Genomic DNA, 24,271 nt, shown 5'->3' with positions numbered 1-24,271 from the left:
CTATCATTAATAATTGACTATCAGGGCCAATTCAATAATTCAGTCTCATAAAAAGTACTAAGCTGTCTACAACATGGGCAACGAGGGTTGGACTCAGGTCCAAGATGGTGGATCACCATTTCTTTCTTTGATAGGAGGGAACAAAGAAAAAATGGTGGTGCTCACAATATGTGCTCACTGATATCACACGTAGGTGTGATATGGTCCAGGCTAAAGGAGTGTGTGTGCGTGATGTGGTGCCAGGTTAGAGAAGATGGTTAGCTGCATGCAAAGACCCTGACTCTGTGTGGAGCATAATTCAACTAACCTCAAATTAGCCGTGTAGCAAAGCAAACTACCAATAACCTGACTACACAGAGATCACAATAACACCCAAACAGTGAACAATCACATAGATTGAGCACATGTGCATTACATCAACCAGAGTTCAACAGTCCTGTGCCTAGCCATGCTATGCTATACTGTCTGCTATCTGGGCCCAGTTCAACTTTACCAGTCTATGTAGAAAAAGGTGCTGGTGGTTCCTCAGCTGATGCCAAGCTGGGGAAAGTTGTGGCTCCAGGGTTGAACAGTGGTGTCCTGCTGTGCAGTGTCCAATGTGAGAAGGTGGAGCAAACTGGTTGCCCCTCTCCTGTGCAGAGGTAGCAGCTCTGTGCTTACTTACTTTTGTTCCTCTTGATTGTGAAGTTAGCTGGCAAGCTTTGTGTCACTGCTGCTAACTGAGCTAGAGTTCTCGCAGGACCTCACATCCCTGCTGTGGGGAGAAGTTCTGTGGGCTTGCTGGAACTACAGCTGGCAGCTCTCAGCAGCTGTTCAGCCCAGGAAGGTCCAGGAGAGGTACTGGGGGCAAGGCCGCCTAGTGGGAGAAGAGAGAACAAAGGAAGGAGCTGGAGTTTTGACTACCTGGTCAGTGTCTGTCATCCTGACCAATAGTAGTTCAGAACTGGGTCTCTGGGCAGTCTTCTGACCCAGGTGTAAAGACTGAAGAATTCTGGGGAAACCCACAATGAGCGACTTCATCTGTGGATCCCAACATTGTTGTTGTTTTTATCGTATTTTTGTATGTTTGTTTGTATTTTTGGCTGTCCAGGAGTCCTACAATAAATGAAACGAGTCTCTTGTGTCTGTTTAGCTGGAGGCAGCTCTTCACAGTCCATCTCAGTACAGCCTGCTTGGCTTCTGCACTGTCAGTACATCGTTACCACAGGGTTACCTCTGGGTGAGTACAGTTAGCTATACTTGTAGTGGACCTCATCTAGATTTAATGTTCTTGCCTCCTTCATTCAGGTTGGCCATCTTTACCTTTCCAACATGTGTTTGGGTCTTTTGACATTATATTTGTCTGCTGATTTGATGAACTCCTCTGTGTATTGTGTACGTCTTATTGAGATATGCTGTATCTCCTTATGTTCCTGTGGCATTCAGGTTGCTGGTGGAGGGGGCAGCTCCAACCATGGCCAAGTAGAGATCTTCTCCCTTAACCGAGTCTCTCCTCGCCTTGTCAAGACTGTCCCACTGAGGGCCCCAGTCCTCTGTCTGGAGTATGTGAAGGAACCTTGTTCCAGTGCAGAGGAAAAGAAAGCTGAGAAGGCTCAGACTGCTGCAAAGATAGGAAACATCATTTGTGTGGGCCTGCAGGATGGCAGGTCAGTCATTTCTACTCACTCTGTGCCTCCGTCTCTAGACACTAATCGAGTCAGGGCCTTATTTAATGAACTTAGTGAACTAGAGGGGTATTTGACTTTCCACTGTAATGTCTCTCCAGCATCCATGTGTACAGCAGCGTGGACACAGCTGTTCAGTGCCTGCTGACGTTGCTGAACGTTGACAGCTCTCCAGTCCTCTGCCTCAAACACTCGCTGGCTTTCCTCTTTGCTGGACTGGCCAATGGCAAAGTAGCTGTGTACCACAGAAGAACTGGAGGTGAGTTCTCGCTGAAGAACTTCAGAGTCAACACTGTGGTGCACATTCACAGTATTACACTGCAGTAGGAATAGGTGCTAAAGCATGGACCATTCCTCTTCTCAGAGAGACTGTGGGACGTGGACTCGTGCAGGCTGGTATCTCTGGGCTCTCAGCCAGTCTGTAGTCTGCTGACACTTGAAGAGGCTGTATGGGCCAGCTGTGCCAACCAAGTCACAGTCATCCAAGGATCCAGCCTCCACACAGAGGTATGCCATTTCATCAGCAACAGGTGGACAATTCTGTTAAATATGGAAAATCACAAAAGTTTGTATAGTGTTTTTTAGTCCTATATACTCACTGTATAAGTTTAAAATCAATATCTATAAATATATATCTACTGTATAAGTGTTAGTCATCATTTAAAGGTGTTCCACATTGGTCAGCATCAATAGTTAAAAGACTAAAATACTATAGCTGTACTATTCTGATAGTCTTGTGGTCTAAAGCCCCGCCCTGTAACAATGTATGCAACTTCCTGATTCTGCCTGATTCTATCAGTTGTGAACTCGTGGTTCAAAAGTGGACGTGAACAATTACTGTCCTACTTTTGCAATTTCCAAACTCAAATTGCAAATATCCATTGACAAATACCATTGATGAGGAAAGGGATAAGATCAATAAACTGATCAGGAAGCCAGGATCCATTATTGGCGTGACCTCTGACTCACCTGATGTGGTCCTGAAACAAAGAATGGGTAGGAAGCTTAACAGCGTCACGCAAAATGTGGTTCATCTAGTGTTCAAGTAGCTTTGTCCCTCTTTTAGTGACAGGCTTGTTATGCCGAGATGCTCTTCTGAGAGATTCAGGAAGTCTTGCTAAAGTGAAGTTTTTTAATGAACATTGTTGCTGACTGTCACTGTTAATTGATGTGATGATGACATGATGTCGATGACTTTGACTACAACCAATCTTAAGTACTGTGGAATGATGCTAACCCTGAATGTGTATTTTGTATTATTGTCCTACTTGATCTTTGTCCTAAATGTGTGGTGACACGCTAACAAACTTGGGGGATTAATTAAGTATTTCATATCATATCATATCATATCATATAGTAGAAACCAGCAAAAGCAAGCTAAATTTTGAAAGTATCCAACTGAAAAAATTCTGCCTCCTCCCTCCAGAGCCACTCCTCAGAAACACATGAACGCACACTGCCTAACTACACTGACACCGACTGACCCGTAGCTCTTGCTGGTCAGCAGTGTTGGGAATGGATGGTAGGGCAGGTGTGGTTATCAGGAATTAATAATTATTGAAAATAATTATTAAAATTAATAAAATAAAAATTAATAAAATTAATCTTCAAATCGTTAAAAACGGGGCACCGCCCTGAAATCAGGGACCAATAACCAGACCAAAATTAGTCTCAAAGAAGGGTTCATTTTAAATGTAAATATTTGAAAAATATTTACAATTAAAAGGAACAGTGAAGGAAATGAATCCGAGCACTGACCATCACAACTCGGTTGCCTTTAATTAATCTTGCTTTGGAAGTTAGAGGTTCACAGTTTATTTCCTGTTAGCGGTTTGAGGTAGCCAGCTGAATCTGCACACCTGTGTTTATATGTCCATCCTGTGTAATCCATACTGTAAACACCACGGAGGCAATGTTGTGAGTAAATCATTTCATAATTGAACGCATAAATTAATGTTAAAAGATATTATTTACATGAAAAGACATCTGATGTGTTTGTTTTAAAAATATTTCATTTAGGTCTATTTACATTGAAGAAAAGCACATGTTGCGAGTAAAATGGTGATTTTTGTATTTTACTTTGTTACAGTTTTCACTCTGTCCGTGTAAATTGATGTCGAAGAGAGACAGTAAACAGCAACTAAAGCTCACTCAAGACTCAAGTCATCATTTGCATGGAAGAGTTTAGCTAGTTGTATAGCTGCAGTTCCTACACTGTAGTGAGGACAGCATAACAACCAATAAATGCTACAAAACATATGCACAAAATAATCACAGAAAACTGCTATGTACAATATAATAGACTTTATTATTGTTAGCAAATTGATTAAATCAATAATACTTTCAATAAACACAAATCAATTACTCAACCAAAGCAGCTAAATTAGGAAACTAAACTAAGACAAACCCGAGCACAAATAACAAACAAGCATGGGTGTGTGTGTGTGTGTGTGTGTGTGTGTGTGTCAGAGACAAAGAAAGAGGAGCCAAGATGGCGGTTGTAGTCAAAGAAACAAAATGGCGGAGAGCCAAAATGGCGGTCACGCTCCCTTGGAGGGTGACGTCACGGAGTGTTCCGTTGAAAGGACTACAAAAATGGCCGAACAGGAAATGGGAACTCACGTTCGTTCAACTACAAAAATGGCCGACACGTGACTTGGAGAAGTCACGCGTGGATACGAATACAAAAGGGACAATAGATTTTGCTGAATCGTATGCCTGGAATTCCAAAAATGGTGCACGTGAATACGTCACCTAATGCTAGTCAATTGAACGAACGTGCGAGATTTGAACAACGGCAATGGTTACACCACCGTTGGACTCGTGTGCACTTGATTGCACAGGAGATGAATTTGTAGGGAAAGTGACCTACGGTCCCACAAAAGGTGGACGTGCTACCACGAGGCTTCTGTCTCTTAAGTCATAAAAGGGAGATATCACGAGACACACATATCTTATGTTATAGCGAGGTCATCAACCATAAGTCTCCAACAGGTTGCTCACAAGATTATGTGTGTGCATGTGTAACCCCTAATGTGTGTACATATACATGTGTGTTAGTTAAAGAGAGGGAGAGAGAGAGACAAAGACAAAGGGCCAACGCCCTTAGCGGCGGCTAAGCTAACACCCCCGCTCCACGGCGTGGAGGGGCTCAAATCAGCTCGTAATGAGCGAAAAGTGAAAGCAAACAACATGTTTTGCAACGTAAAACAAACAGCAATAAAAGGAGGGACACGGCAGTCCACAAACTCACAAACAATAATGTAGCTCACAAGCATACAATACACGCTAACTTATAGTATCTGCCCAGACACTAATTAAGCCTCACTTGTAGTCGTGTCTTCCTTAATCCAGCTCGTTTCCTCGGCGCGGATTAAAGGCGGGTTGCAGTTTTCTGCGTTGGCTGTTGAGACAGCGTGGTCGACGGGCAATAAGAAAACGGGCATGAGGGGCCGTTTTCTGAGGAAAAATTAAAGTATCCTCCTTCTGCAGGCAGGTAAAGAGAGGCTGGTTACACAGCATCTTTTCAGGATCCCGAGTGTGTTCGGTGAACACGGCGCAGTTTTGGCTCATCCGGCGAGATGAAAGACTGCGGCCTAGACGGGAAAAATAAGTCCAGACATCTCTAGGCCCCCTTCTGAGTAGTAGTTGCATATGGAAGCTGATGCTTCCCGCAGCTTGTAACTCTGGGACTGCTTAGTCTGTAAAAACGACGTAAAAACCCTGCGTAAAAACAACGTAAAAACCTGAGTTGAAAAGGGTCTGCCGCTGTATTTATCTCCTCCAATGTCAGCGGATGTGACGCGTTCAGGTGCGCACGCAGACAATGGGAGATGGGAGTTTCCAACCTGGGGGCTGTGACAAGCAGGCGCCACCTACTGGACCTAAGAGTCGTTGCACTTTCCTTTGTTTATCAGGCTTTTATAGTGCAAGGAAGCCGCATCAAAGCATTGAGCTGCACGCGGGCCGATCCGACGTCAGAACCATGTGGCTGGTCCCAACAGCAGACAGATGTGTATTAGCAGCTAGTTCACTAGGTTCAACAAGCTCTTTTAGCCTTTTTAGTCTATGAATCTACAACTTTGTTTAAATGTCACAATCATATAAACACAAGCAAAAAAGCCGTCACCAACATACCTCGGTGTGAAAAGACTGCCCAGTATTCCTTACTGCTGAAGGTGTGTGCTGTGATTTAACGTTAGCCGTTGCAGGAGGCTGTTGCTGTGTGGAGCGAAAACTTGATAAGTTGATGCTGTAATAACCAAGTTTACATTTTCACATATGGCACAACTATGATACTGCTGAGAGATGACCCACATACTGTGACTCTGTCTCTCTGCCTCTCTCTGGACTGTAGAGTTTCCAGGCCCACTCCAATCCAGGCTACAGTGTTAGCCACATGGTTCGTTCAGGTGCGGGGGTATGGATGGCCTTCACCTGGGGCTCCTCCATCCACCTGTTTCACACAGAGACCTTGGAACCACTGCAGGAAGTCAAGATCTCCACCCGCACCGCCCACCTGACACCAGGTGAGGCTAACCGAGCTGAATCATATGAATATTCTTAGTGAAGAGTGCTGATTTTTGTCATTCAGTGAAGCATTTCTGGACTAGTCTCTGTCAATGTAGGATGCCACACTCAATCAGACACGCCCTGTAAAATCCTCATTGGTAAGAAGGCCTTCGCACCACACAACAATGAACAACATTTAAAAGGCTCATGGTAATGAGCCAATGATGTCCCCACGCTCCACGTGACTGACTTTTTACATCCCACACCTCTTCACCGGAACCTCCATCTTCTTCTTCCCTGCCTATAATGACTACGCAACTGACCATTACTGCCCCTGCTAGCTCCCTGACTGGCCTCATCTGCCATTGACCTGCTTACCAGGTACTTTTCCCAAACAAGCCATTAGCAACAGGACCGGTACACCTTCTTTTATATCCATCATCATCTCCCCCCCACAGACAAACAGCAGAACGTTCAACATCGCAACCCTCCACAGGAGGAACCCTCCAAAGCCAAACAGTGTTTTTATCCAAAAATTTTTAGCGTATTTATCCCAATTTATGACAAAGTATGAAAAGGTTCTTATTTGAGGTGGGGGTTTTTTTTTCAATTTAAATTTTAGCGAGTATTTTGTAAATGTAGAAAACCACATATAGACAGAATTACAATTAAGTTCCGTTAAAAAAAGCTTTAAATTGCACCAGTATGTAGTCCAGTAATAGTAATAATCTCTTACTCGTGTGTATATTTATGCCAATAAGCAAAATTAAAGAACAGTAATATAATAAAGTAAAAAATTACAGTAAAAAAAAAAAATAATGAAATAAAATAAAAGTAAATAAATCAACAGAGTGACATGTGAGCTTTCTCCCTTATTTGTAATCCAACATTATGATCTGATTACGACCCTCTTAAAGCTATGGTCTACGATTTGAAAGATTTGTTATTATTATTAACATCATTTAGATGGTGGTTATGACCCAATAGTACCACCTACACAATGTGAAGAGTAAAAGGAACCAAAAAAATCCATTCTCTCTAGTGTCTGTAAAACTGAAAAGAAATTGACCAATAGGAACCATCCGGCCCGGATGGCTCCTATTGGATAAATTTTCCGATCCAATCCTTGCTCACTCTCCTGCGCCTGCTCACGTCTGGTCCCGACCCACTTCCGCATTTGAAACTACAAGCGGACAAGAGGTTTGTTTTGCCCTGAGCAGTTCAGCTGCCTCTGCTTGCCCCACTGACAAAGAGTCAAAGAAAGAAAGTCTGTCACTGAAAAGACACAAAGCGGAAATGTGAAACAAAGAGGGCTCAAACCGAATAAACATCGGGTCATCACATCGAAGGTGGCGAAAGGTCCGTGAAGATATGGACCCGATGCTGATACAGCGGCGTTTCTGTTGAGCAGGTAACCTTCGTCTTTATTGTGGATGTTGTGACACAGATAACTTTCATGCCGATGCTGGCTTATGACTGTGAAAGCTGCCGTTAGTTTGTTTCTGTGTTATTAGACGGTGTCTGTCTCTGCAGTGTTGTGAACACTTGTTTACTTGTTCGACGGAGACGTTTGCCTCTATGCTAGCATTGTAAGCTAACAACAAGCTAACATTGCTAACATGTTTACACCAAATTAGCCTATGTATTTACTCGTGGCAGCTAAATGAAGCAGCAAGTAAGATGAATGAAGGGATGGATGAAATCCCAACGCAAAGCGGAGGGGTTTCGGATTTTCTTCCGGATTTTTATCTTATTTGTCCGGATTTATTTCTCCATAACAACCTCTCGCCCGGTCACTACTCAGCTGTTTTGCTAACCCTCCTTCCGGTCTTGTCCGTTTGTTTTCAACGAAGCCTTTGCTAAATCAATATGATGGATTATCAAATAGGCGTTACGATGTGTGTATTTGTGTGTCTTATCTATCTATCTATAAACAAGAGATTACGGTTTACGGACGCGTTTGTGTCGCGGTCTGTGTGAGTCTCGGACCAGCTGTGTGTGTCCCAGCTGCTGTCTGAGTAGCACCAAACAGCAGCTGGGACACACACAGCTGGTCCGAGACTCACACAGGTTTGTTTTTCAGCCACAATGTGGAAGCGATTGTTGTGACAATTTCGTATTTGATATCATTTAAATCTGACATTATATTTTTACAAGAAACTCATGTTAAAGCCACTCAGCACAGGAAACTCAGGGCTAATTGGATCTCACAGGTCTATCAGTCACCATTCACATCAAAAGCCCAAGGCATTGCCATTCTCTTCCGGAAGACTGTGCCTTTCGATTTCAATCATCTACAACTGACCCAAACAGCAGGTTCATAATTGTAACTGGGCATATCAGTTCATTTCCTGTTACGCTAGTGAATATATATGGGCCGAACACGGATGACCCATATTTAGATAGGCTGTCTTCCGCCCCCCCAACTAATATTCTTGCTGTACAAACCATTAACAATTTGTTGAAGACAAAGAAGGTGGTAGATATTTGGAGACTGCAGCACCCATCTGATCGGGATTACTCTTTTTATTCACATCTACATGGATCATACACACGGATCGATTACTTTCTAGTCGATTCCAGATTAATTTCTAACATTAACCATACCAAATGTCACAACATAATAATATCTAATCACAGTCCCGTTTATCTTAATCTTAAATTGTGCTCGCCTAGACAAGCCTATAGTTGGCGTTTTAATCCCTATCTCCTTGAGGATCAGGCTTTTAAAACACACATCACTACGCACATATCACAGTTCCTTGAGACCAACGACAATGGGGAGGTGAATGACACAATACTGTGGGAAACACTCAAAGTGTATATTAGAGGGCAAATTATTTCTTATGAAGCAACACTGAAAAGGACTAAGCGAGGCAGATTTGAAGAGATTGAAAAAGAGCTACAAACTGCTGAACAGGTCTACCAAAATTCACTACTCCAATCAGATTACAACACAATTCTTAAATTAAAGTAAGAGAATAATATCCTTCTGGGAGAACAAATAGGCAACTTACTACTGAAGCTTAAGCGAAGGCACTTTGAGCTTGGTGATAAGCCACAGAAGTTACTGGCAAGGCAGTTAAAAGGAGAACAAGCAAAACGAGCCATTTATAAAATCAAATCTGAATCTGGAGAGATGCATACAGACTTAAAGGACATCAACGAATGTTTCAAAGAATTTTACTCAGAGATTTACACTTCCAAATCAACAGCTACACAGGAAGATTTTCGATCAGTTTTTTGATTCGCTTCACTTTCCAAAATTGGATGCGGCTTTCAGGGAGAGTCTGGACTTGGATTTCTCACTTTCTGAGTTACAGGATGCTATTAGAGCATTCCCCACCGGCAAGGCGGCGGGTCCGGACAGGTTTGGGCCAGAGTTTAACAATGCCTTTCAAGGGGTCCTGGCACCCTCTCTGTTGAGAATGATCCGAGACACGTTTAAAAACAAACAGCTTCCATCCTCTCTCAGTGAAGCAAATATTTGTGTTTTATTAAAAAAGGACAGGGATGAAACAGACCCGGGTAGCTACAGGCCTATTGCCCTACTAAATTATGATCTGAAAATCAAATCAAATCAAATCAAATTTTATTTGTATAGCCCAAATTCACAAATCACAGTTTGCCTCAGAGGGCTTTACAATCTGTACAGAGACGACACCCTCTGTCCTTCGACCCTCGAGTCGAGTGAGGAAAAACTTGCCCCAAAAAAAAGCCCTTTTAACAGGGAAAAAAAATGCGGAAGAAACCTCAGGAAGAGCCACAGAGGAGGGATCCCTCTCCCAGGACGGACAGACGTGCAATAGATGTCGCATGTACAGAGCAGATCAACGAGATCACAATGCATACAATTATAATGGATGGTTGACAGGAATGAAAGTACATAAAGAGGTATTACAGCAATAATAATGAAATGCACATGGAAATGTGATTACTAGTGATAACAGTAGTAGTGGTTAACGGTAAGGATAGTATGTAGTAATGCATTACAATAATAGTAGTGGGACGTATGTAACAGAGATATGACTAATATTAGCGACAGTAGTGGTGGGTGTCAGGCAGGGCCATAGCAGTAGGCACATCCACGATCCACGACCCGGGCGCGGCCAGGATCCATGGGAGCCTGTAGGACTAGAAAGCACAAGGACTCCGGGGAAGAAGTGAAGTCAGTGACATGCAGAGATGGGGCATGTATAGGCATAATGTATACAGATGGAGAGGAGAGGAGGAGAGAGAAGCTCAGTGTGTCATTTGTCCCCCGGATTGGGCCTATAGCAGCATAACTAAGAGCTGGTCCAAGACAGGCCTGGGCCAGCCCTAACTATAAGCTCTATCGAAAAGGAAGGTCTTAAGTCTACTCTTAAAGGTAGAGAGGGTGTCCGCCTCCAGGACCAAAACAGGAAGATGGTTCCACAGAAGAGGAGCTTGATAACTGATAACTTATTGTGAAAATAATTACAAAAGTTCTAGCAAACCAGCTTGGTAAAAATGTAGCAAGTATCATTCACCCGGACCAAACAGGATTTATTCCGGGCAAATACTCTTTCTCTAATGTCTGCAAAATCCGCAGTATCATGTATGCAGATTATGGCAAGATGACAGAGCGGCTATATTGTCCTTAGACGCTCATAAGGCGTTTGATATGATAGAGTGTCCTTATCTATTTGCGACACTTCTTCCATTCTAATGAACGGGGACAGATCCGGTCCGCTCACTCTGCAGCGCGGTGTCCGCCAGGGGGACCCATTGTCCCCCCTGCTGTTCAATATAGCGCTGGAGCCCCTGGCTATTGGTATTAGAGGACATCCATATATTAAAGGTATTAGGTCAGGCAGCACCGAGATCCGTGTGACTCTTTATGCAGACGACCTCCTTGTCTGTTTAGCTGACCCGGTGGTCTCCATTCCCGTCCTACTAGAATATATAAATTCCTTCGGGAGCATCTCTGCTATACCATAAACTGGAGAAAGAGTGAGTTCATGCCCTTAACAGACCAATTCACTGAGGAGTATTTCACCTATTTAGGGCTTAAAGGGGAATTGCCGTTTTTTACAACCTGGACCTTATTTCTAGCATAAAATACGATCATTTACTCACCCAGATAACTTTGGTGTCATTTGGAGTCGTTTGGACGAAATTAGATCCAGTGGAGCGCTGCGTATAGGCTGTCTGGCAGCCCCCCTTCTTTTTTTTTTTCTTTTTCTTTTCCTTTTCCTCTGTTTTCTTTTATGTTTGACTGTTTCTCTGTTGTGGCATATTTTATACAGTTTTGTATAAAACTGTAAATAAAGTATTTTTTTTAAAAAAGCTTGGTAGATGACATAAAGTCCAAGATTATACTGTAGTCCATTCCATTTTAGTGACAGCTTAATTTTGAAGTACAAAATTAAGTTATTTGTCAAAAACGATAAAACATTGTTTTCGGATGGAATCGGAGTACTTCAAGCTTGAAATATCACCTTATTTTAAAGTTTAGAATGTCCATTTATTCATTGATTCACACATCTACCAAGATACATTTGCTTTGAAATACTTTAAATGCTTACAACAAATATTGGAATGTGCGATTAATCACAAAGCTTGTAATTAATTAGATTAATGTTCTTAATCCCTTGACAGTCCTAACATATGATAAATATAAAGGTTGATGGTCGTGTTAATAGTTGGATGTCTTTTTTGTTTTGCAGGTCAGGTTAGTGTCTCCAGCTTGCTTATCTGCCAGGGCCTGCTGTGGGTGGGGACAAGCCAAGGCATCATCCTCACCTTCCCTGTACCCACCCTGGAGGGAATCCCCAAGATCACAGGTCAGTACTGAGTACAGTAGCTCTCCTGCTTACCTCCAGACTGCAGCATGTTCTCTTAGTGGGGCAGATAACTGCAAATTACAGGAGGATCGTTAATTTCTGGAAACAAGCACCAAAATTGGCACACATACTCCCTGGGGATTGCTCTTTTGATAAAACCCGTTAGCCACCTAAAAATTCAAGATGGCGGCCATTTTTCAAGATGGCCACCATTGAATATACAGTAATATTGCATTTTGGAATACAATCGCAAAGACTTGTCCTATTTGAATGATCTTGGTGTCAAATAATACATTTTTCACTATGTAGAATCCGAATTTGGACACATGGCCTTACTGACTGGCTTCCTTGTACCATATATCAGTCCCGGAATCCTAATATTCTGCTAAATTAGAGGTTCATGTTACGTCTGACTCGGTTAAAATGCATGGTAGTGTATATCGTAGTAGTGTTAAGGTGCGTTCACACCGGACCTTTTATTTATTTATTTATTTTTTTTAATATTCTTTTTATTTTCATTTTTCATTTAAAGGAAAACAGACATAACAATAACAACAACAGTAACAACACCCCGGCTCAGACACGTAAAATTAAATTAGAAAAGAAAAATACCTGTGACTTTAGTAAGCACACATACACATAGATGAGTGCATAAACAAATATACAGTAAGGCTACCAGTTATTTGTCATCTGTCCTGGTCTCATCCAGGTAGGCAAGGAAGGGGCCCCAAATAGCCAAAAATTTTCCAATTGAATTAGTCCTTGTGAACCTGAGTCTTTCCATTTGTATGGTTGAGGCCATGTCAGCCAACCACCTCTGAAAGCAAGGGGGAGACGTCGACTTCCACTCCAGTAGGATTAGCCTTTTTGCAATAATCATCCCCAGCATCAGAGACTGCTGCATTGCTGCAGGTAGGCTTGCTGTAGTCTGTGAGCAGCCAAAGATGGCAAGTTCAGCCTCCGGTTGGAAGGGTCTCTTATAGGCCTTGGAGAACCAGTCAAATATTTTGTCCCAGAGTCCAGTCAGCAAGGGACAGAGCCAGAAGGTGTGAGACAGTGTGCCCTCCGACACCTTACACCTGTCGCACAGCGGTGAGACAGAAGGAGCGATCTTATGCAGTTTGAGTTTGCAGTAATGAAGACGGTGAACAACTTTGAATTGAATCAACTGATGTCTACTGTTAACCGAGCAAGATTGTATCATAGCTAAACATTTCTCCCATGTTTCTGCAGACAGCTCAATGCCTAGCTCTCCCTCCCAAGCCGCCCTCACCCTGTCCGTGACAGCCCCGTTACAATCATCAAACAAACGCACAAATCTGGAAATGAGATGCCTGGAGTCAGGGGGGCTCCTTAAGATGTCGAAAAACACATGCTCCTTAGGGAGAGTTTTGAAATCAGGGATTTTGGATCGAACATAGTCTCTGATTTGCAGGTAACGAAAATGGTGCGAGTGTGGTAACTCAAATTTTGCCCGCAATTTATCAAAAGAAGCGAAGTGTCCATCCACGTACAAATGCTTTATGGAAGTAAGGCCCCTCTCCCTCCAGGCATGGAAAACTCTGTCTGATGTTGAAGGCATAAAGGAGTGGTTGAAGCAGATAGGTGTATGTACAGATGTCGTTGGCAGACCCAGGGCTTTTCTCACCTGGTTTAAAATTCTAACAGCGTTTTTAACAACAAAACTTTGACTCCTCAAAATGGCTAGCTTCTCTATTTTGCAGAACATCAAGGCAGATAAAGATGATCTGACTACCGAGTTGGCCTCCATATTCAACCAGGAGGGGGCCCCAGGGGCCAAACTGCCTGGAGATTCCAGTTGCCAGAACATCAATGCCCTAATGTTAGCAGCCCAGTAATAATGTCTAAATATAGGTAGACCCAGCCCTCCCTCTGATTTGGCCTTTTGTAAATGGGCTTTTGAGATCCTGTGGTTCTTATAATTCCAAATGTATGACAAAATTATGGAGTCTAGTTCTTTAAAAAAAGCTGATGTGAGGAAAATAGGAAGGTTCTGACAAAGGTAAAGGAACCTGGGAAGGGAGACCATTTTAATCGAGTTAGTACGGCCGATCATAGACAGGGGCAAGATCTTCCAAGCCTCTATACTTCCCTTAAGCTTAGCCACAAACTCTGAGAAATTTAATTTGAATAGGAGTCTGGGTTCCCTGGGTATTGTCAGGCCAAGATACGTAAAGTGATCTTTAGCCAACCTAAAAGGGATGTCTTCTAGGAAACCGGGCGTGTAGGTGTTGGAAAGGGGCATAAATTCGCTCTTTGCCCAGTTAATTGTATACCCAGACAGCTTTCCGAAAGAGGTAATCAGTTCTAGCAGAAGGGGAACAGATTTTTCTGGCTTTTTTAGGCCTAATATGACATCGTCTGCGTACAGACTAATGAGCATTTCGGTACCTCCCACCTCCAGACCCACAATTCCCGGATGGGCTCTTATTGCTAAGGCGAGGGGCTCCAGCGCGACAGCAAAGAGGGCAGGCGGACCTTTTATTTTTGTCGCTGTCGCTCGTGTCGCTCCAAAAAAGTCGCTCTGTTGCTCAGCTGCAGTCGCTTGTCGGGACAATTCAACAGATCGCTCTGATAACGTCATTCAAGCGATTCCAGTGAATTTCACGTCGCTCAGAGGCGCTCATTTCTTCCCGTTTTCAATGGTATACGCGGCTGACAACGGCCCAGTTTGACGAGCTGTTGGCGAGAATCGGAGGCAGGAATTGCCCGGTTGGACACCAACTACAGGCGCTCCATCCCAGCTAAGGAGCGCCTGGCCATTTGTCTCCGGTGTGTGTGTGTGTGTGTGTGTGTGTGTGTGTCAACGTAAAGCCGGCTTTGCTCTTCCGGACCGGTGGAGTTGTATTTCGTTTCCATGGTTTCAGTAGTTGTCATAATTACATAGCCTATAGATTACGGCAGCCAGTCAGCGCTGAGCGACAAGCGACTGACGGCCAGAGACTTGGGGTTTCTCATCTCGAGCGACAGAGCGTTTTTTCCCCCCGTCGCACGGACGCTGTCGCTCAGAGCCCCAGCGACATTTCGCCTGAGCGATTAACCGCTCAGTCGCTCGTTTGCATTGACTTAATATGTAAACTTGTCGCCAGGGACAAAAATAAAAGGTCCGGTGTGAACGCACCTTTAGAGGTTTAGTATGTGTAGCATCTTCCTGTACTAGGGGGTTAACCCTAACCCTAACCCTATGGTATCCCATACCTTATTGTGCATGATTGCGCATTGTGCAAGGTGGTAAAAGGATAACCTCTCGGCCTTGATTCACTGAATACAGATAATTATCATACTGTGATACCTTGATTACCATTCATCAAGATGGCAAATACAGATCCAGGACCGTCTAAATTCCGGACTGACTGGAGCAAGTGTTGTCTTTGCCAGAGGAAGAATAGTGAAGAGCTCAAGTCACCACGTGCACAACAACCACAACAACATGATGGCTACACTATGATTGCGAATAATATTCCCCTCTGTCACGCATTTAATTAGAGATGCCTATTGTTCTGGATCCAGCCAGACTTGATGATGGTGGTGGCATTGAAGAAACTCTGAGGAGGAACAAGGCGCAGTATCACCACACAGTTGTCGCCTTATGTTCAACAACACGAAATTGGAGAGAGCCACAAAAAGAAGAGCAGAGAGTGCTCAGCCAGTGGAAAGCCAGACCAAGCTGCGTAGAACCAGCCCTAAAGGCCAAACGTGTTTCATTTGTGAACTCACAAGACGAGCTATGACGATGAATCTCAATAAGAGAGTTAATGAACGTGCCAAAACTTTAAATGACGGAAAACTTCTTGCAGGACTCAGTGGTGGAGATGGAGATGGACATGGAGAATAAATTACCCTCAAAATATTTAGATGAGTGTAGGGAGGTGGACAGAGAGTCTGTGACCATAACTGTAAAAAAAAAAAAAAAAAAGTGTACAAACAGAATGATTGAAATTAACTACTCAATTACTAGTGTAATGGCAACCAGATATACTCCTGAAGAAAGGATGCACAAGGCCGAACATCTTCACTGGATTATTCACACACTATTATCATATGTGTATTATAAACACAATATAAATAGTTTATTTAAATAATATCATGGTTATCACGAATATTGCGACACCCCTAAAACATACCATTCTTTGCGTTTTCTTAGATTCCTCTTTATAGCTGGTCGGTCCACTTTATGTCAGGCTTCTGAGGTAGAGTATAGCTAACTGACATGTAGTGCGGAGACAAAGCCGCTTTTAATCTGTTACCCTGACCCTGGACCTAAATAAACTGATGACATGATGTCTACACAACTAGCGTTCTGTATCAGCATCAGTTCATTAATCTCTGGTGCCTGAGTTTAAAGCAACTGATGACCTTTATTCAAATGATCAAACGTTACTGACCAAAAATAAAACCAAATGAAAATCAATGTAGTTACTTAATAAATAATTCTGTTCATTCTGGTTGTTGTAGCAGGGTTTTAATATTAGTTTCAATGACCTGTTGATCAGATATTGACAAAAAAATAATATTCATACATTCATATGTTAGAGTGGTACATGGTATATCCTGTATATTTATCCTGTTGACATAATGTCACACATCATTTACTCCTTCTCATAAGGTGCTATTGGAGATAGTGTGGACTCATTTATAACTGTTGTACCCTCAGGTAGGGGGGTGATGTCTCTGAACGCTCACTGTGGTCCTGTGGACTTCCTGATGTCGATCTCCAGCACCCTGGCGTCCGATTTGCTTCGCCGGGACTCCGTCCTCAATGGCAGCGAGGAAGGTAATGTGAGAGGAGATGAGGGAGGGCAGAGGCTGGAGCAGAGCAGCCAGGACTCACAAGCTCCTCCACCAACAGAGGAGAAGCCCAAGCGTCTCTTGCTGCAGTACCGCCTCCACTCCACCTGCCAGCTGCCTGGGAAGGTGCTGACAGCCCAGCCCGAACAAGGGAGCCCAAGGGCCCCTCGCGACACCCTGGAACACAGCCCAGAGAACAGCTCCATCTATGAAGTGAATGAGGACCCTGATGTGTGGGTGAGGGGGTGGCCTAGGGAGCGGGTGAAGGAGGTGGAGCCCAGACGCAGCAAAGTCACCTCAACAGCCATCTTCTCTGGTGGCAGAGGATACCGCAGGATAGCACAGACAGCCTCAGTTGATCCCTGCTCAGACTCCACTGAAAACACACTGCTGGTGTGGCAGCTGCCTCTGACTCTCAGCCAATGAAAGACCAGCATGTCACCTGACTGGCTGATCAGTTTACTCAGTGACTGCTGTTCCAGACACATCTGTGGACTCCATCTCCAAACAGGCCAGCTAGACACGACGTCTCATCTAAAAACAAAGGGACCAAGTGCACAAATTGTGCGTGCGTGTGTGTGTGTGTGTGTGTGTATGTGTGTATAAACATGTATATAAACATGTATACTGGGTCTCCTGCTGAAAAGCTAACAGTGTTACAGAACGAGCATAATGTCATGATTCATTCCCTTTAAAAAACAGCCATCTAGATGAGTGTTATTGGATAAAAATATTATGAAAGTAACTAAAAACTAGCATTTTAAAGGTTGCTTTCCATAAACTGATTCCTGGGGGAGAGTGCCCCCAACCCCTCTACTGTTACAGGGACAGTAACATCAGAAGAGATACCTTAGATGTGTGTGGGGTAGTTAATTATTATTCTTTATTTTCTGTACATTTGAAGTAGTTACTTTTTGCCACAATAGAATCATTGGGTCTAACCTGGTGACCCTAGTAGTTCTGCTTTGCCCCAGTTTATCTGGCCCACAAATAGATTTTTATGTTTTAAGATGGCCCCTCCAGTGATTGAGTTAGACACTCACACTGACTTACATCATCAAAATCTACACTTTTGCTACAGTGAATAATCAATTCAGTGTAAGACCAATAAACTCTTTTGTGGTTTACATAAAAACAATTGAATGTCCTGAAAATAACCTAACTAAAACCCAATGGCTCATAGGTATTATTTAAACATCTATGTGAGCTCATTTTTTTTTATGGAAATACGACTGCTTGTCAGTGTCTTAGTTAATTAGTTAACATTCATTACAGTAGTGATGTGAATGCAAATGTACTTCTCTTCATAATCATGTGCTGTAATAGAGAGCAATAATGGTACTCAAGTTTAATAAGCTTTAATTTCTGATGCAGAACAATGTCTGCTCACTGCTGCTGCTGTTTGTTTGAGTCCCAAAAAAATCAGAGACTCAAAGGAAAGAGATCTGGTAGAAAATGTCATCTGAGCTGTGATTTAAGGTAGAATCCAGAATATTTACAAGAACAAAGTCATAATTAAAAAAAAAAGTCATATTGAAATATATATATTTCATATATTTGAAATATCACACATATATACATTGAATAATAATAATAATAAAAAGAATAATAAACTAAATTAAATTAAATGAGAATATCACAGGATTATATGATTATCTTTGATAGGGAATGAAAATCACTACTTAAAATAAATTATGACTATTTTCAAATGGTGACATCTCCATCACATTATGACTTTTTTCTTAAACATTATGGTTTTCCTCTAAAAATGTCAATTTTTTCCCTAATAGTCACCTTTATGCTCTGTCATAGAAAACAGAACAAAAGGACCAAACCAGACTCAGACTGGACTTACAAATGTGTTGCACATCCTCTTCTCTGAAGATAACCAAACAGTGGCATCACTGGTATAAAGGGAGAATGATGAATGTGTTAATCAGAAAGTAGACATATTGAATACTGTGTGTATACAAATACATATGTTTGTAGAATGAAATTGATTTATTTTGCTATCAAATGTTGTTATTTGCATTTTAAAATTGAGTATATATGAATATCAACACTTTTTCTCAAGAAGACTTCAGTGTCTTGGTGTTTCTTTGTCAGTTCATGTGTGCCAGGGTATAATATTTTACTTGTACATTTGTGTGTGTGTGTGTGTGTGTGTGTGTGTGTGTGTGTGTGTGTGTGTGTCAACTCAGAGAGATGAGAGATAGACAGTGCAGTAACAGTGTATCGACAGAAAATAAGTGTCGAAACTATATAAAATATTCAGAGTTGAAAAGTATTGAATTGATTGGTTATTATTGGTTATTGAAAAACTGCTATTTTTGACAACACTATGACATTATATCTCGACATTAATAAATTAATATGTCATAGGTGACAGTGCCATATTATTCTGCTGACTTTGTTACTACTAATTTAATTGGCATGTGACTGGGGAGCCTCCTTTCCAGCCCAGTGTCTTCAGGACCCCTTCCTGAGAGTCATGAAATGACTCTAAACACACCAATACATTGTCTCCAGGACATCAAAAGGACCCAAACTCCAACTGGCAAGACAGACCCACCTATCTAATAAACTGTCATCAAGTTCACCTCTTCAGACATTGGCCCAGAGTTCACAAAGAACTGTGAACTGCTCTCTAAGGACCTGGGACCCCAGGGTGCTGTGGCCTGTGTAGATGCTAATCTGCATGCTTGTCTGTTAACTTACACTACAGTCCTTCTCATCCAGAGCAGAAGAACCTTCCTGGGACAATAGTGTGTTATTTTTAATACTCTGTTTCATTTCATTGTGCCCATTCAAAGATACCAATGTATCAATACATCAGTGTATGTAATGCTTATTAGTTGCCACTCATAACATTTTTGCTGAATTAATAATGTTTATCATGCATTTCTGAATATGTGATATCGTGTTAGTCCATGTATTTCATATTTGGTATCATTTAAAAGCTGAGAGTGCCACCATGTCAAATCTGTAAACCTCGACCCCTTCACAGAAGTCAATAACAATTTAATATGATTTAACTTAAAGGAAAGTTTGATATCTGAAAGGGACACAGGGGAGGAGTCAAGTTCCACCTCTGATGACATCACACATCACCTTTCAGTCTCAAGACTCCTTTAAAGAAAGAATATACTTTCTTCACTGAGATGAGATGAGATGAGATGAGATGAGAGAATAGCAAGCAGGATAATAGCAAGAAGATATAGCCAGTTAGAACTGAAGAAGCCTCTTGGATGAGAGGTGAAACGTCTTCAAGAAACTGAAACACATCCAGTTGCTTATGATACAGCACTTAGAATTGCTTATGTATAGTTTCTTTTTTATTCTATTGTTATTTTATCTAAATGTAGTTATTTATTCTCTGTAATTTTATCTGTCTGTACTTATTCTGTCCTTGTGTTGCTGTCACACCCAAATTCCCCTCTTTTCATTTCTCATCTCTCATCCGATATTAAATTATCTTAACATGGGACCTTTATCATAGATTATGTCATCCAAAACATTTATCTTATTCACCTGACAACCATTCTTCAAATGTCCACATGTACTGAAGCCCTAAACAGCCATGGGTCAAGCATATTATTTCCTTCATTTTCCTGTGATAACGAGTTTTCCCAAGATCAAGATTAACGTGGTTATCACAAGATAACAATGTTGCTTTGCCAAGATAAAGAGATAATCAATCATGACAAAATTACTTCAAAAGATTCATAAGAGTGGACAATGAACTTCCGGTGTAGCGACTGATGGAGTAGGATGCGCCTCTCTGAGCTCCTGCAACAACCTTCACAAATTCTATCTTAGGCACACTTTTTGTATCTTTTTTCGTCTTTTTTTCGGTGTGTGTTTTCCCCACCACCATAATCTCAACTTAACGCCGACCTCTCACCGATCAAAATGCCTACAAAAGCTAAACCAGCTATACAACCACCGCGGCCCACTCCGCCCGCCTCATCCCCGCCTCGTAGTGGTTCCCCCTCCTGCTCGAACGGAGCCGCAGGCGGCACTCCTCGCCCTGACTTTAAGGCCGAGCTGCTCTCGTCACTCCGCGTCGAGATGGCGGCTATTTTCAAAACCGAGCTTCAAGCGGCCTTGACCGAGAATTTGTCAAACATCAAGACTGAGCTACAGGCAGTGAAGTCGGAATTATCTGACAGTATTACAAACATCCAGTCTGATGTGTGCGCTCTGAAGGGCACCGTAGGTGAAATGGAAACATCACTTTCCTCCTGCACTGACGACATTACTACCTTACAGGCTAAAGTGGAGCATCTGTCAACAGAACTGATAAGATTGGACAATAAATGCGAGGATTTGGAGGCGTGATCTCGGCGCAACAACATACAGTTAGTGGGAATTCCTGAGGATTTTTCCACCTCTTCTACTGCTACAGCTATTTCCTCTCTGCTCAAGGAGGCACTTACAGTAGGTACTACTTCAAAGTGGCCATTTCACTCGCGGGGAGCGAGATTCACGGAACGCGTGAAATGTAAGTGACAACTGTAGCCACTAGGTGGAAGCATAGTACTGAATTGCAGCTCAAACGATTTTGGGACAATTCCACATTTGACCACAATGTAGCTGCAATGGAGAGTGGCGCTGTTTTAGGCTACAGGTAGAGTGAATGGAGAGGGGGACTGCTAAACCGTATCAGATTGATTCAGACTGATTGTTTCACAGCGGTGGGACACCTCAATTATCTGGGTGACCTTGGATAATCACTTGTGCTTTCTTTGTTTTACAGTAGAGCTAAAATATGGACATTAGTTGTTTTTTAAGGAACATTTGTTTACTGGTAAAATTGCCGACCTAAATTATTGTCCCAGTCCGCCCCCGTGAGCCTATATCACGGCCTGACTGGATGTTGCTTAAATATAAGAATAGCCTATAATAATATCTGATACCCTAAAGACATCTGAGGTTGTGATTTTGCTCGCTCGCTGCAGCCACGGCTAAGCGGAGGCAGAAACAATTACGCACAGCCTACAGAAGTTTCAACGTCCATACAAACATTGAAGAAATGATTCTTATCAGTTCCATAATTCAGAGAGGATTTTTATTCAAGAAAAAATCTATAAAGATCAGTTTTTAGGTTGAAGACACGACAGCAGCACGTATGTCCAGACGCTGATGTGTGTCAGCTGGGGCAGCGGGTCCGTGACTAATAAGACACATGAGAGCATTATGACTGACGTATAGCTTCCCTGGTAGAGCAGCTCCCTCAGTAAGCAGAATCATCCGCTAGTATGAGTTCGAATCTCAGTATAGGCTGTACCTTTAGTTTATGTGTTTTCTTTTCTCATCATCATTATGATCACATATGGCTACAAGTTTGCGCAAATAAATGAGCAAATGAGCATTAATTCTCCGCCGGCCCCAGCACCAGCTTTCCTGCTTGTGTACATAAAATACATTAAATTCTGACACCACAACTGTAGCGTACCGAATATCAATAGATGATAACCAGAAAAAAAACGTTCTATTGATCTGATTCACTGGCTTCATGGACGTCGGAACTATTTTCTGAGAGGGGGGGCGGGATTTTTGTTGGGAGGGGCGGGGGAAGCACGCACTTTTGTCAATGATTAAGGATTTGATTTGAAGTTATTTTATAATGGCGTTGGAGACGGGCTGGGGCATAACATAAATGGGGGCTCGTCCGGGATCATTGTCCCCTCGTCTTTTTTGTCGGACAAATTCAGTTTTTTTTGTTTTCTTTGTTCGTTCCTTTCACGTATTTCTGGCGGACACTATTTCATTTAGTGGCACAATGGAATTTGATTTGGATGGTTTTGTTAGGCAGCCTACGCTGGAGCAAATTAATAAGTGCAGAAAGGTGGATTTGATGCTCATTTCAAATGTGTACAATGTGCAAGTGCCTCCCAGCGTTAGAAAGGAGGAGCTGAGGCGGCTCCTGGTGGAGACGTTGTCGGAGAGGCAATTGTTTGCTGTTCCGTCGGCGGTAGAATCTGCGGGAAAAGGTGGCGTGGAGCTTCGAGAGCCTGTTCCGCCTGTCACGCCCGTTCGCTCAGATCCTCCCCTTACGTCGGGTTTGTCAGCGGAAGAGCTCCAGCTGACACTCCGCATTAGGGAGATGGAGATGAGGAATAGGCAGTTGGAGATGGAGGCTATGCACCTGAGGGTGAAAGCATTAGAGCTGGAACGCCAGCCTAATGTCGCTCCCCGTTCCCCTGTCACCCCGCAAGACCCGCACTCTCTCCGACAGAGTCTAGACGTGAGCCGGCTCATTGCACTGGTGCCTCCGTTCAGAGAGTCTGAGGTGGACTCCTACTTTAGCGCATTTGAGCGCATTGCTGCCACCTTAAACTGGCCTAAGGATGTCTGGACTTTGTTGCTCCAGTGTAAGCTGGTAGGAAAAGCTCAGGAGGTGTGTGCCGCCCTCACTGTTGAACAGAGCTTAAATTATGACATTGTTAAAGCTAGTGTACTACGTGCCTATGAATTAGTTCCCGAAGCATACAGACAAAAGTTTAGGAACTGTGTGAAAAGTGTCAGCCAGACATATGTGGAGTTTGCGCGCGACAAAGGCGTGCTTTTTGATAAGTGGTGTCATGCCAGCAAGACCAAAGATTTTGCGCAGCTGAGAGAGCTGGTGCTTCTGGAGGAGTTCAAAAAGTGCCTGCCAGAGCGCATCGTGGTGTATTTAAATGAACAAAAAGTTGTGTCGCTTTCTCAAGCTGCTGTTTTCGCGGATGAGTTTGCTCTAACTCACAAGAGCGCGTTTTTGGCACCTGTCAGAGAAATTACGCCGGGAGTTTTTAGGAGACCGAGGTTTATTAGTCACCGCGGACCTCGGCGTTTCTCGAACACGGGTGAAAATCGTGAGTGTTATTATTGTCACGAAACTGGCCACCTCATTTCAGTCTGTCCTGTGTTAAAAGCAAAAGACCAGTCAAAGAGTAAAAATCCCTCTGCCGTGGGTCTGATCAGTTCAGAGCCTACTATAAGCCAGCACGGAAATCTGACAGAGGTTGATGATTCCTTTAAGCCATTTACAACACACGGGTTTGTCTCTCTGACTGGAAATGAGGCGTCCAGGGTTCCGATCACTATCCTGAGGGATACTGGTGCAACATATTCTGTGGCCCGTCGTGGTATGTTGCCTTTTTCGGATAAGTCGTACTGTGGTTCTGATTTGCTGTTGTGGGGAATTAAACTGAGCGTGATCCGTGCGCCGCGTCACACCGTTTTTCTTTCCTCCAACTTAGTGTCCGGTACAGTACAAGTAGCGGTGCGTGATCAGCTGCCGATGGCCGGAGTTGATCTCATTTTGGGGAATGATTTGGCTGGGAACAAAGTTTTTCCGTCTGCTCCGGAGGTAATTGAAAATCCCACCGCTGATCTGTGTGTTACCTCCGCTGCACCTGACGCGCCGTCAGTTTTTCCGGCGTGCGTCGTAACCCGTGCCCAAGCTCGTAAGCTTGGTGAAATAGTCGATCTGTC

General features: G+C 43.0%; 1 protein-coding gene across 3 annotated transcripts in view; it reads left to right on the top strand.

The window, feature by feature from the left end:
- The window catches only part of LOC311265590 (rho guanine nucleotide exchange factor 10-like protein), a 145,156-nt gene extending 124,794 nt beyond the window's left edge, over positions 1-20,362 (top strand). For 2 of the 3 annotated variants that reach the window (XM_084367403.1, XM_084367404.1), the window contains 7 exons: positions 1,133-1,219; positions 1,426-1,646; positions 1,766-1,923; positions 2,029-2,171; positions 6,022-6,193; positions 11,867-11,983; positions 16,659-20,362. In XM_084367403.1, coding sequence (XP_084223529.1) covers positions 1,133-1,219; positions 1,426-1,646; positions 1,766-1,923; positions 2,029-2,171; positions 6,022-6,193; positions 11,867-11,983; positions 16,659-17,218 — 1,458 coding nt within the window. In that variant the 3' untranslated portion in view covers positions 17,219-20,362. The remainder of the gene's footprint in view (positions 1-1,132; positions 1,220-1,425; positions 1,647-1,765; positions 1,924-2,028; positions 2,172-6,021; positions 6,194-11,866; positions 11,984-16,658) is intronic. The other variant, XM_084367405.1, reaches the window with a different exon arrangement.
- The last annotated feature ends 3,909 nt before the right edge of the window (positions 20,363-24,271 follow it).

This window comes from Pagrus pagrus (genome assembly GCF_965226575.1).
Source record: "Pagrus pagrus genome assembly, chromosome: 11".
Lineage (NCBI taxonomy): Eukaryota > Metazoa > Chordata > Actinopteri > Spariformes > Sparidae > Pagrus > Pagrus pagrus.
The sequence above is the reverse complement of the archived record's forward strand: the minus strand, read 5'-3'. Positions and strand labels throughout refer to the sequence as shown.